This window comes from Crassostrea angulata, chromosome 2 (assembly GCF_025612915.1).
Source record: "Crassostrea angulata isolate pt1a10 chromosome 2, ASM2561291v2, whole genome shotgun sequence".
NCBI classification, from domain to species: Eukaryota; Metazoa; Mollusca; class Bivalvia; order Ostreida; family Ostreidae; genus Magallana; species Magallana angulata.
In genome coordinates, this window is record NC_069112.1 from 24,624,040 (window position 1) to 24,638,322 (window position 14,283).

At 34.3% G+C, this 14,283-nt stretch overlaps 1 protein-coding gene across 1 annotated transcript in view; it reads left to right on the forward strand.

The window, feature by feature from the left end:
* Positions 1-14,283, forward strand: part of LOC128174059 (uncharacterized) — a 60,849-nt gene that overhangs the window by 8,635 nt on the left and 37,931 nt on the right. Inside the window, exons 4-5 of the mRNA XM_052839696.1 lie at positions 9,840-10,038; positions 10,665-10,700. Of these exons, the coding sequence (XP_052695656.1) occupies positions 9,840-10,038; positions 10,665-10,700 (235 nt within the window). The remainder of the gene's footprint in view (positions 1-9,839; positions 10,039-10,664; positions 10,701-14,283) is intronic.

Below are 14,283 nucleotides of genomic sequence, written 5' to 3' on the forward strand. Positions count from 1 at the left end.
TGTTTTTTACTCTTGAAAACTCGAAGTGATTGCTGTGTACACACGGCGGCTGATCAAGCGTATAATTATAGCTCCATGTAGACCTTACCTGGATGGTTGAGTGAACTCCTGGGGGCTAGCGTGGTGGCGTTAATTGATTGATTACGTAAGTGGCACTACCCGTTGCTTCCTTCAAAGGGTAGATTGGTAATTTGTAACTGATGTATCAATTTCAAAAACTTGTGAAAATTACGGTATAGAAAACCGCTCTTCACTTAAAATATTCTGTGATTAATAAAACATAATATTCTTTGAAGTTTTTCTTAGCGTGAAAAACCCACTTAATAACCACGGAAAATTTTTAAAAACTTTCGATCTCTCGAACTCTTGATCTCTCGATGTTTAATCATGGTCCCCTGAAGTTCGAGTTATCGAGATTCACCTGTATATATATATATATATATATATATATATATATATATATATATATATATATATATATGGCATAAAAACAGTACCTGGTAACTCATACAGTACCGTCAACGCGGATTCCGTATTTTCCGCGCACCCCGCGGTCCAAATTGCAACGCGGTTTAAACACCTGCCTCAGGTAAAAACCGCGTACCCCCGCGGTTCAATCACCCATAATGACAACACCCCCGCGGTTTGAACGATCGATTTCAGGTGTTAAAAAGTATCGAAAAGGAACACGAGTTAATTTAATTTAATAAGTATTTTATTCAAGTATATAAATACATTGAATTGGATTGAACAGCAGGCACAATGCCTATTTATGTTCTCTCCTGTAGTCAAGGTATAATATGAGTAATTATATAATTATATATAATTTATATATATACATATATATTGCCATGGAATTTTGTATAATAGATTAATATTGTAAATAGTATTGGAAGGAGGTACAGTGCAAAAAAATAAACAAAACAAATAGCTCATGATAGGAAAATGAAAATAAAAAAAATAGAAAAATAATGGTTAATTGCTAAGGTTGGAAATAAAAAAGTATATGTAATGTAGGAAAAAATGAGAAAGAAAAGAAAAAACATGTAATAAAAACAAAACAAAAATTAATAACAGAGTAGAAAAAAATGGAAAGTTTGGGGGGATGGGGTGGGAGGGGGAGGGGAGAACAAATAAGCAATAAAAAATGAAAAGAAAGGAGTGTAAGGAGAGTCAGTGGTACCCATTTTGATACATTTTTATACAATGTGTACATTTTTACCTATGCATTTACTTAAATCTGTTTGTACTTTTTATGTAAAAATGAATTTTATCAAATAATAGTAAGTTATTTTGAAATGTTAGTTTATCACTTCCAAAAAGTAGATTCTTAATTGTGATTGGTATGGAATTGTCGTTCATATAATCAAATAGAGATTTTCTCTGGGAGGCATATGATGGACAGTGTAAGAAATAATGTTTAGAGTCTTCCACTTCAAGAAAGCACTTCTGACATAGTGGAGAAGCAATAAGGTGGTGTGAATAAAGGTCAGCATTTAAGTTACTACTGTTATTTCTCAACTGACAATGCCAAATATTTTCTAATCTTTTGCCATGGTTAAATAATTTATGCATATACAGTTTTTTACTATTAATATTTTTGAGGCTGTTCTTAAATGCTGAAACTGTAGTTATATTTTTTGTATTTTGAGGTAGATTGTTCCACAATATAATTGTAGATGGTATAAAACTATTGAAGTAAGATGTTGTTCTTGCAACAGGTGTGCGATAGATGAAATTGTTTCGAAGATTGTAAGTATTATGTGGGGGGAAACATTCACCAACAATATTAGATAAGTATTCAGGGGTATAATTGTTTAATATTTTGAACAATAATATTAATTTATGGTTACTTCTACGTTTCTTAAGTGTTTCCCAGCCTAATTCCTGATATAGGTATTGTTTAGATGAGTTTCGTCTAAGACCAGTAATTATTCGTGCAGCTTCAATCTGTATACTTTCCAATAAATTACTTTGTTCATCTGTACAATTGTCCCAGACTACATCACCATACTCTAACACAGGGCGAATAAATGCAAAGTAAATTTTAATCAAAGATTCCCTATTTATTTTATATTTGAGTATGCGTAGCATGTTCAATCTTTGGCATGCTTTTTCGTAGATATTTGATATATGATGTGACCATCCCCCATTTGATTGCAAAGTAAGTCCTAAATGACAATGATTATTTTTTTGGATAATATTGTTTATAGTGTTACCAAAAGACACCTGGGGATGGGTTTTTTTCTTTCTGGAAAAGTTAACATTTATTGTTTTGCTTGGATTAAAATCCACCAGCCATTGATTAGACCACTGTTTGATTTTTTCAAGATCAGCTGTTAATGATTTAGCTGAATTATTATCATTATCATCAACTACTACAAAAAGTGATGTGTCATCTGCAAAGAGTCTTATTTGGTTGCATATATTTTCAACAATATCATTAATGTAAATAAGAAAGAGGAAGGGTCCTAACACTGACCCCTGGGGTACTCCTGCATTAGTGGTTTCAAATCCTGAGGAATAGCCCTCGATGACAACCTTTTGTGTTCTATCAGTAATATAGTTTTCTATCCATCCAAGGATTTCTTCTCTGATTCCATATTTTTGTAATTTATAGATGAGACCTTTATGCCAGACCTTATCGAAAGCTTTTGATATATCACAAAATATGAACATAATATCTTTACCTTTATCAAGGTTAGATATTATAATATAATAAATTTCAGTAAGCTGATTAATAGTGGAATCAGAGGGCTGAAATCCTGATTGGTTTTTAAATAAAAGATTGTGGTCCTTCATATAATTGTGCAGGGTTTTTAAAGAATTTTTTCCAGTATTTTACATAAGGTGCATGTGAGTGCAATTGGTCTATAGTTTGAGGGGTCCTCTGGGTTGCCCTTGTTCTTATATACAGGTGTAATATGTGACAATTTCCATATAAAAGGTAATTCTTGATGTTGAAGTGTAAGGTTAAATAATTTAGCGATTGGATGTTTGATTGAAGGTATGATATTTTTAAGAATCTTAGGTGAGATACCGTCTGGGCCTGGAGGTTTGGTGATATTTAGATTTGATAATTGATCAACAACATCTTGGGCTGTGATGTTAATATTTTCTATGCTGTGAGGGGGCCCTGGGCCCTGAGGTGGAAGCCTGGGTTCATTAGTTGTTTCTATATGTGATATGCTTGCAAAATGTTTGTTAAGTTCTGATGCTTTATCTACTGGGTGTATATGTATTTTACCATTAGAATTTATCGGAGGTGGTACTTTTTTTTTATTGTTACACTTTGATAATGATTTCACTATTCGCCACCATTTACCAGGAGGAATTGATTTATCTAGTATTTGTGATGTAAGCTTTTGTTTATACTTGTTTTTTTCAGTACGAACCATGTCAATAACCTGATTTCTTAAGCAACGATATTTGTTCCATTGGTAGTCACTATTAGTTTTTTTTGCTTTATAATGGATCCTATTACGTTGGCGCATTTTACGTCTTATGGCATTGGTCATGAATGGTTTATCAGAAGGGCGAATGACAACTACTTTTTTAGGAATGTGTTGGTTCACATGCTGTGTGAATACATCTGTGAAGTTTTTATAGACATCATTAATATTTGTAGAGTTAAATACATCCCTGTCCCAATTGACCTGAAGTAGATCACTATTTAGTGAGGTGTAGTCAGCATGTGCGTAGTCTGTAAGTATTCTTCTATATGCCCTTTGTTTGTAAGTTTTAAAGTGAATTTCAAGAGTTACTGGACTGTGTGTACTACAAAATGGGGTTAATACATCTATGTTCTCTATTCTTTCTACAGCGTTAGTAATAATTAGATCTATACAAGTACCCCTTGTGGTGGTATAATTAGTTGGTTGAGTTATAACATTTGTAAGGGAAAAATTTTGGAGCATATGCTTAAATATATGGTTACCATCAGCTAACATATCAATGTTAAAATCACCCATCAAAAATATGGGTAAGCCAGTGTCTATAGCATTTTCTAGTGATATTGCTAAGTTGTCAAGTACATCAGCCCTGGAATTTGGAGGTCTATACATAACCCCAGTTAAAAATTTGTTATTAACACAATGAATTTCTAACCATATGATTTCAATATTTGGATTTCTCAGGTCGTTGCGTATCAAAAACTGCAAGTTGTTCTTAACATAAATTATAACTCCACCTCCAAATCTATTACGGTCTAATCTGACAGGCTTGTGAAATCCCTCAAATTCAATTTCCTCATCAGAAATGGTTCTATCTAGATGACTCTCAGATATTCCTATTACATCAAAATCACAAAGTTCGTTAAAAATAATATCTACCTTCGACTTAAGACTACAAACATTATTATGTACTATTTTGACATTTGACAATAATGAACCTTGAACGGGACCAGGATTGAATTCTATCCCACCAATTAATAGTAAAACAGTAAGTACCAATAAAGAGTAAGACAATAACGTACCTTTAGGAATTGGATGAGTCGGCTGTATTTCATAGTAAATGCTGTACATGAGAATATTAGTCATACGAATCAAAAATGTAGAATAAACCTTTATGCACAGCCTTCATCCCACAAAATGTAAACAAATCTACTTTTACTTTCGTATTGCACAGAGTGTAAGCTAATGACCGAAATGGCCTACATTTATAGTAATGTACTCTCGGGTGAATAAAGATAATCAAGTAACAATGTATAAGCAATATCTTATCACTTCTATAGGCTAATAGTAGTGATTTATAAAAGAACAATAATGGGTAATATGATTTTCCACTACAGTAGAAAATAAATGAAATACATAACTTATATACACATGGGTATTGTCGAGGTGACAAATAAACAGAAAACTTATCTACAAGGCATTTCTGAACAGTAGAAATGTCGATTAGGTTACATGAGGAAAATCCAATACAATGTAAATAAAAAAGGAGGAAATAGATTGTAAAGAACATAAATAGAGCTATTTCCCCTAACTAACAGTTGACTAATGTAGTAAGTTAAACATGTTTACTGAAATTAGATGAATCCCTTTTTTTTAGAGCATACAAGAGACAAAGATTATTATGCTTCTTAACGACGTTGATCAATAATACACATGTGTGGGTTAAGTGAAAGTACATAGCGTTTCTAGGATTTTACGAATTAAATAATAATTTGACCAGTCTGAAAATGGACTAAGGCACGTGGGTGGCTACAGAGCAACAGCTCTAGTAGCCAAAGTTAATCACGAAGAACGACTTAGTCCCTTTCAGTCACAGGGGTAGAAGTGGTCAGGATACGTTCATCATAATGGTGCTCCAAACGCGTTTTTAGCTTTTCGAGGTCGTCCTCTGTGGTAAGTGTTATACGATTTTCATCCATTTTTACAATGATGCGACCATCATACGTCCACACACTATCGACAAGTCTGCTACGAGCAAGCTTGCGAGCTTCAAACAGGATGTTGGATCTTTGTTTAGTCAGTGCCTCGTTAATAAAGACTCTCGATGAAGTACTCGGATTATGGTTGTAGTTTTTAAGATTGCGCTTATGATGAAAAACTGTGGCGCGATCTCTGTAACTGAGAAACCGTACAATGATATCTCTTGGTTTCCCATTCCCCTTGCGCGGGCCGACTCGATGGGTTCTCTCTATTCGGTCCAACCCAATTTTGGATGTTTCCTTGGATAGTATCAGATTGATGACATTCATTGCTAGTTTGTCAGTATTTTCACTGGTTCCCTCTTCAGGGATTCCTGAGAATTTTAGGCAAGTTCTGCGGGAATACTGTTCCATCTCGTCAATCCGGTCATTTAATAATTTTGTCTCATTTTGAAGTGATTTAATTTGGGGCATGAAGAGTTCACTCATACAGTTTTTGATGAAGGGTTTCTGCATTATCAAATCGATAACCTGTTTGGTGCCCCGTTGATCCTTGGTGAGGTCATCAAGCAAGGAACTTAGTTGGTTGAGTTGGGGGTCATCAAATGATGTTGTTGAATCATTGTTGGTGGAGTTGGAGGGTGAGCTCTCAACTCTTCCCCTCTTTAATGGAGGTTTGTTTGGTGTAGTCGCTGGTCTTGCGGCTCCCTCACCAAGTTTAGCACTATCAGTGGGTCTGTTTGTTACAGATGATTTGACTGCAGCTTTATTGATGTTTTTAGTGGTGGGTTTATTGTTTGACATCATTAGATAAGTAGTTGTAGCTGGTTTGGTAACAAGTTATTGAGTATTAGCACAGATATAGACTCTGACAGATCACACTGGTATCTCTTTGTTTACATTAACAGTTAGGTTGGTGAAAAGTATTCACATACCTGAATGTTCAGAGTTCATTGTTTTTCCAAGAATTTCACCAATTTATCACTAAATTGTAATTCAAGACTATACAGCACATACCAGTCACCCTTATACTCATCACACAATCCATTTATAGTTAATTGGAATGGTATATATCACATAATCAGCCTGATATAGGGGAGAGCTGAAAAGTGTGGCCTACTCCATTGCTGTGACCTTGACCTCTTTTTGAACACGAGTTATCTCCCTCGATTAAAAAAAAATATAACATGCATTAAACATAAATGTAAGTTAACAAATGCATAAAGATAATCATGATCCTTTTATAGAAAATCACATAATTTGTAGGTAAATATTTTTTTTTAATATTTGCTGTTTATTTTGTAATACTGGGGTAATATTTGAATTCTAGTCATTTAAAGCTGTTATCTGTACAATCCAAGGTGAAATGAGCTATGCCCGCAGGTGGTTGAAAAATCATGCTTTACTAACTTATTGATCTATCGATATACGATTATATTAAATTTTAAAATCTAACAAAAAATGTAAAATTAATAAGACTTATTTACTTAAATTAAATATTTTACTTCATAAATATTCAGGTACGTATATTTTTATTTTTCAATATCATTTTATCTTTTTATCCTATGAAACCGTTAAAAATTCATTCAAATTATAAAAGTGGCTTAATCGCTCATATTACGGAAAATCACGACTTTATAATTGCTGTAACAAGCGTCATTGTTTTGATAAAAATTTTATAATTTGTTAGGAAAATTGATTTCAACCAGCAGACCGACTAGTTGTAGCCTTATAAAAACACCTGCTCACAATTAAATGTTCAAAGAAAAATCAGTTCTCCTAATAACACAAAGGAAAAAGGTACTCATAATTAAAATTGTATGATTCTTCACATCGCACGGGTTTTATTCAGTTTTAAACTAAGTGTTGCCCTGAAAAGATACAGTGTATATACACGTATATATTCTGTGATTTTCATAAAAACAATGGCTAGGCGTTCTGGTGTGCGTGAAGATAGACATTTCTTTACAAGAAATGGAATGAGGTTGTTACATCACAAAACAACATGAGAAGTTGTACATGTTATTAAATGCATACATCTCGAGTTACTTTTAAAAAAAATCAAATGCCAACTATTTTTGTACACATTTCCTTCATTGTGTATATTAATTATAAGTCGCGATCATTTCCTGTGTATAGTGATTAACAAACCTAGGGTAGAAAACAACATGCTCTAGGGGTTTTCACACCTATTCAAGACAAAAGAAAATCTCAAAATTGCGTACGGCTTCGTCTAACCGTACACCTATCTTGCAGGCTTCTTGATCATGTTGATTGAGTGTCGCCGATCTTGATTTTATCTATGATCTGTATGTGTGTGTGTGAGAGAGAGAGAGTAATGCTCTTAAGCCCCCCCCCCCCCCCCCCCACGACGCCACTGCATTCAATTGAAATATAATAATATAAAAATTTCCTGAGTTTAGTATTCATAAAAGACATTGTGATTGAATCCAATATGCAGTTTCAGTCTGAGTCCATGTGCTTCTCCTGTCAATCAAATCAGGAGCTGCACCACGTGCTTCTTCCTTGATAAAGGAAAACAGTTTTGTTCTATTAGTCTTCAGGTAAAGGAAAAAAAGAAGTTTGTCTAACAATGAAGTATTTAACACTGTTTATGATGTTTGATTTAATGCTTGACACCGTGTTATTTAAAAAGAAAACTAATTCTCTCTCTCTCCTCCCCCCTCTCTCTCTCTCTCTCTCTCTCTCTCTCTCTCTCTCTCTCTCTCTCTCTCTTTCTCTCTCTTTTCGGGGGAAGAGACATGTTAAACACCTTTTACAGTTTAAGAAGGCAGTAAAATGAAACAATTATTTATTGTTACTGTTAGATAAATTGTTTGATATACGAATTCCTGGTTGTCACTTGTTGCAAGGAATATCCACCTGCCTCATACCCGTGAATTCTGTGCGTTCAAGCGAAGAGTGATTTCCTGTCAGTGCGATGGTTTCACGCCTTTGTGTAAAACAATTGGGACAAATACAGTTAACTTTGACAGTCATTAAAACGTTGGAAAGGGGGTACCAAAAACGTTATAATTCGCTACAGATACGACATATGTGTAGTAGCTTCATATTCAACACACATAAAAAAAATATCAATATCTTTTTATATTTTAAGGGTAAAGTAAAATTTTCATATTTTGCTGTTGATCGTATGGTATACGTACACCGCGTAGCGTGTGCTTGTCACGGACTAGGTTAATTGTCTTGAGTATCGACAGTCTCTCTCTCTCTCTCTCTCTCTCTCTTTCTTATTCTATATTAAAGGTTTTAGGTTTTTTGCGGAGGGGGTGCATCTTAAACACGTTTAACAGTTAAACAGATAACAGTAAAATGAATAACTATTTATTGTTATTACTGTTAGTAAAATTGTTTGAAAAAAAATGAAATTCCTGATGGTCACTCGTTACACGGATTATCCACCTGTCTCATATACATGTACCAGTGTATTCTGTGCATTCAAGCGTAGAGTGATTTCCCGTCAATGCGATGGTTTCACACCTTTGTGTTAAACAATTGGGACTTAAGTCAAGTACAATTTACATGTACTTTCACAGTCATTAAAACGTTGAAGAGGTGGAGGGGGCGGTTACGAAAAACGGTATTCGCAGCTGATACTACATGTACATTTGTGTTGTAGCTTCATATTGAACTCACATAAAATCATGTCAATATAATTTAGTATTTTAAGGGTTGAGTAACATTTTCATATCATGCCATTGACCGTAGGTAAACGTTCTCCGTGTAGCATGTGCCTGTCACGGACTAGATTAATTGTCTTGAGCATCAAGAGAGTGCCGTAAAACAAGCTACAAACTGATATGGATTAAAACATTTTTGTAGTCGGAAATGTTTAAAATCAGTTCTAACCCTCTCCGAGGACCGCGATGAATTAACCGCGATGGTGTAACGCGGAAAGGATTAAATAACCGCGGGGGGAGCGCGGTCAAATACGGGATCCGCGTTGACGGTACTGTACATCTGAACTTCAGTAACACTTCCAGCAGCATCGGCCCGATGATTTTTATCCAGCTCATAAACACACTGATATGCATACATTCTCCCAACATCATCTTTTGCTACGTTAAGTGTAAAGCATAATTTCAAACCACACCTTTCTCTGTAGACCAAACGGAGTGTTTACTGTACAATTTCTGAAGATCCTGCTCTGAAATGGGAGGATGGTGGTCAGTCCCCCGAGTCTTTTCCTCTTCAAATTGGTTGACACGGCTCTGAATATTTCGTTGCTCTTATTAAATTCAGAATCTTTAACAATGTCTATGTTTCTTTTCTGTTGAAGAAAACATTTTAACCCATAACAAGTAGTGCACCCAATGCCTGCAATGATTGTGTCGCCTTTAAACTAGCAGTTAAACTAGTTGACAATTAATCAATCAATACAGTATACCAGAACTGAAATTGTTTATATATATAATTAGTATATATTTTTTTTCTTTTTTCTTTTAAGGGTGGATGGAACTTACTCAAAACAAAAAGGGAAATATGTGAATGATGCAGCCCCTAAATCAAAAGAAAATAATTCTGTAATGAAAATACTTGAAGTAGACGGAGTTCCACATCTTGTGCTATATGCATCAAGAAAAATTTGTAAGGGGGAAGAAATACGTTATGACTACGGAGAAAAGAACCTTCCTTGGAGGAAAAAAGTATGTATTTTTATCTCATTTCTTCAAAGAATATTACAAGACTAGGGGAGCTTATGTTATACCCTCTGCATTTGCATCTACAAATGGTTAAAATTTTTAGAACAGGTCTGAGTTATTAACAGCCCTAACTTCACTAAACATGCATATTGGCATAATTATGAACTTAACAGACTTGGATGCTGAATTAAATCTGAGCCTTTAATTTCTGATGCTGGAGGAGGTAAAGATTTTGGAGAAGGTTACTGTGTTTTAGAGCAGGTGCCCTTTGATGGGCATGTTTAGATTATTATTGGTCCTATCTTCACCAACCTTGCATGGATGCTGCATCTTACGATAATCATTCACAAATATTGGAATGTATGCAGTTAAATCTTTTAAGATATTATGTTCAAGAACTGCAATTCATGCTACATAAATATTTGTAATATTTTTTATGTATTTAAGCATCAAGATAGACTGAGTTGATTCTCAATTAAACTCTTAAACAACATTTGGAATCAAAGGGGGCTCAGTGGTTAACACATGGAGTGAACATTGTGTAAATTATTTCTTCAGATAGACATGCACATGCATAACATACTAGGTTTCTTATTGAAATAATTATATAACTTTACTGTTTGTTTTAGGAAACAAAAAGAGATGAAATTCCAAAAGAAACAAAGGTAAATCTCAAGTTTACAATATGTGATCATTGCATTTTTAGCTCACAGAGACAAAGTAAGGGGGATCTTATGCTATACGGTTAAAGTTTTTGTTGCGGGTCCTGTATCTAACATATTACTTGTCCTGTCTTCACCAAACTTGCATGAATGATGCATCTGGACATACTTATGGACTTGAAAAACTTGGATGCTGAATCTGAATCCTGAATTTCAAATGCTGGAGGAGGTTAAGGTTTTTGGAGCAGGTTAAAGGTTTTGGAGCAGGTGCCCTTTGATGATTATATCTTAGTTATTACTGGTCCTAACCTCAATAAATTTGCATGGATGGTGTGTCTTATGATACTGAAGCACCAGAGAGGATTGAATGCTGAATCTGAGCCATAGATTTTGGATGCTGGAGGGGATTAAAGTTTTTAGAGCTGGTTAAAGATTTTAGAGCTAGTGCCCTTTGATGAATACAGTAAAACACGCTTATAACGAAGTCCCAGGGACGGGCAATTTAACTTCGTTATAAGCGTAATTCATTATATCTGTCAAGTTTACAACATGAAATGGAGTCTTGGGGAATGAAATTCACTTCGCTGTAAACGTCAATTCATTATAAGCGTGTTCGCTATAACCGTGTTTTACTGTATATCTTTGTTATTACTGAGCCTAACATCACCAAACTTGCATGGATGGGTCTTATGATACTGATTCACCAGACAAGCTTGAATGCCAATCTGAGCCAAAGATTTCGGATGCTTGAGGAGGTAAAAGTTTTTAGAGCTGGTTAAAGTTTTTGGAGTAGGTGCCCTCTGATGATTATATCGTAGTTATTACTGGTCCTAAACATCACCAATTTTGCATGGATGGTGCATCTTATGATACTGATGCACCAGAGAGGATTGAATGCTGAATCTGAGCCATAGGTTTCGAATGCTTGAGGAGGTTCAGGTTTTTATACCCCCGCAAACGAAGTTTAGGGGGGTATATCGGTTTCACCCTGTCCGTCTGTCTGTAGATGCAACTTTGTCCCCCCTATAGAATTTTTTACTACTGCATGGAACAGTTTGAAATTTGTACATATGTTGATCACCATCTGAAGATGTGCACCTGCAATTTTTTTTTAAGATCAGACAAGATTTAATGATTTTATGACAGTTTTCATTTTCCTTATTTTATATATTGTACACTGATGTTCAAAAGTAAGGGAGGTAATCCTTACAGATTTTATTAATTAATTAATAGTATTAAAACACTGTAAAATATATTTATATAAATACATCCAGATGGAGGTTTTTTGTCTTTATGTCTTAAGGTACTTCACTACACCTAGACTTATACTTTTTAAGACACTACGTCACAAGATGGCGATTTAAATGTTTTGTTAAAGTGTTTGTATCAATCAATTCTGATGTATATCGTCATAGCTCAGTGGTTAAAGTATCAAGCTTGTGAACCGAAGATCATGAGTTCGAATCCGCCTGTGGCTTTTGTTCATGTTTACTGAATGAATTTTTTAAAAATATCATTTTTATCCAAAATTGCACATTATTTCTTCTAATTGACATATATACTTCTTATCCATCATGATCTCTATCATAATCAAGTAATTTAGAGAAACTATTTGAAGGTGTAGTGGAGTACCTTAAAGGGGCATGGTCACGATTTTGGTCAAATTTAATTTTTCTGTTTTTTAGCTCACCTGAGCTGAAATTGTTTTCTTTATTTGTTATAGTGCATGTTTCTTGTGTTTAATTGTTTACAATATCGATTTACTAACCATATTTGAGTGTTAAGCTTCGAATTATAAACAAGATACAGAGATTTGCTCACAATTCTATGTTTGTACACATATCTTAAAAACTAAAAATTAAAAAAGTAAAAAATTGGTCAATATTTATTAAGAAAAATTTTCAAAGTCTGTTATTTCAGAAACCAGCTTAACAACTTGTTGTATTGTAAACTTAAGTTTTTTTTCGTCATTATTACTCCTACTGTACATGTGATCCTTGACTGTGTTTGTGTTCATTGGTATAAACTGATTTTGAACCTCAAATACCAATGAAATGGTCTTGAGTGAATAAAAGAATTGAAAATCTTAGGCCATTCTTTTTTTCCATTTTAAATGCTGAATAGGAAATACCAAGTTAAAAATCTTAAGCTGAATGTAATAAACTCATGTGAACAAAATATGACTCAAACCTAGGCGAACTGTGAGCTCTGTATCTTGCTTATAATTCTACGATTGACGCTGAAATTTTGGTTGAACATTAGAAATTCTATATGAATTAGAGTATGTTAAATACTTGTACAAACAAAATAAAAGAATGATATTCTGTATATACCTACTCTCTGGGGCCCCACTTTATACAATAAATAATGTGAAATCTACATCAGTTTTGATATTTTTTTTAAAAAAATACAATAACTAGTAAGTAGTTGATGAAAAAAATGTACCTATATGCTCTCATATATTTTGATCGCTTTACAAAGTTGGGGGGGTGGGGGGGGGGGGGGGCAGAACGAAAATATAGGGAATTGGAAGTTAACAACTTAACAGTGTACCCCTACCAAATGTTTAGTTTTATATCTTGCTTAGGATTTTCTTATTCTGGTAAAAAATAGTATTTCATGAAGGTTCAATGTCAAAGATTACGGGTATGCAAAAATAAGTGTAAAATTTGACCATATGGCACAATATCTTTTGAACGCCCATTGTTGCTCAGGTGAGCGATGTGGCCCCATGGGCCTCTTGTTACTCTAGGGCAGGGCCAAAATGGATGTATAGATGTTAATGCATATGACATTAAAAAATTATCTTCGTTACTCCCACACACATGAAAGGAAAACTGAATTCATGATTTTGTAGACCATATCTTTTGGTTTTTCACCAAAATTATAGGTTTCACAGTTCTTTTTGAAATGTGGTAGTCATTACAAATTTATAATTTTTCTACTCCAGTATGAAACCTAATTAATTAGATGCATATATGAGACGCCATGACAAGATTGTGTATGGGATATATGCTACTCAGGTGACCGTTAAGGCCAATTGGCCTCTTGTATAACCCATGAAGATAAGACGGTCGCAAGTTCTTAATGACAAAAGGGGTTAACTGACCTTGTGAAAAAGTCTTATGAATTTGATAATTATAATTTTATTGCCTTTGGATTTAATTAACACAATCGTAAACTCAGCATTCGGGGCGACTTCAACTTCTCTTTAGGAGGAAATTCCGGCAAAGTTACAGATCACAAAGCAAGTCGCCCCCTAGGTTGGTCACTGTATAATAATACTTTAGTCTTTTTATGGATATTGCTACGAAATAAAAGGTTATCTGTCATGTGACTGAATTCTAGCAACTATCGATGATAAAGACTTGTTATCGATTGTCGCCGACCTGCTGCCTTCAGCGACGATTTTTCGATAGTCGGCGACTATCGTACATGTAACAACACTATATGATACTAATGTATCTGACAGGTATGGATGCTGAATCTGAGCTATAGGTTTTGGATGCTGGAGGAAGTTGATTTTTTAATAGCTGGTTCAAGTTTTTGAAACAGGTGCCCTCTGATGATGATATCTTATTTATTA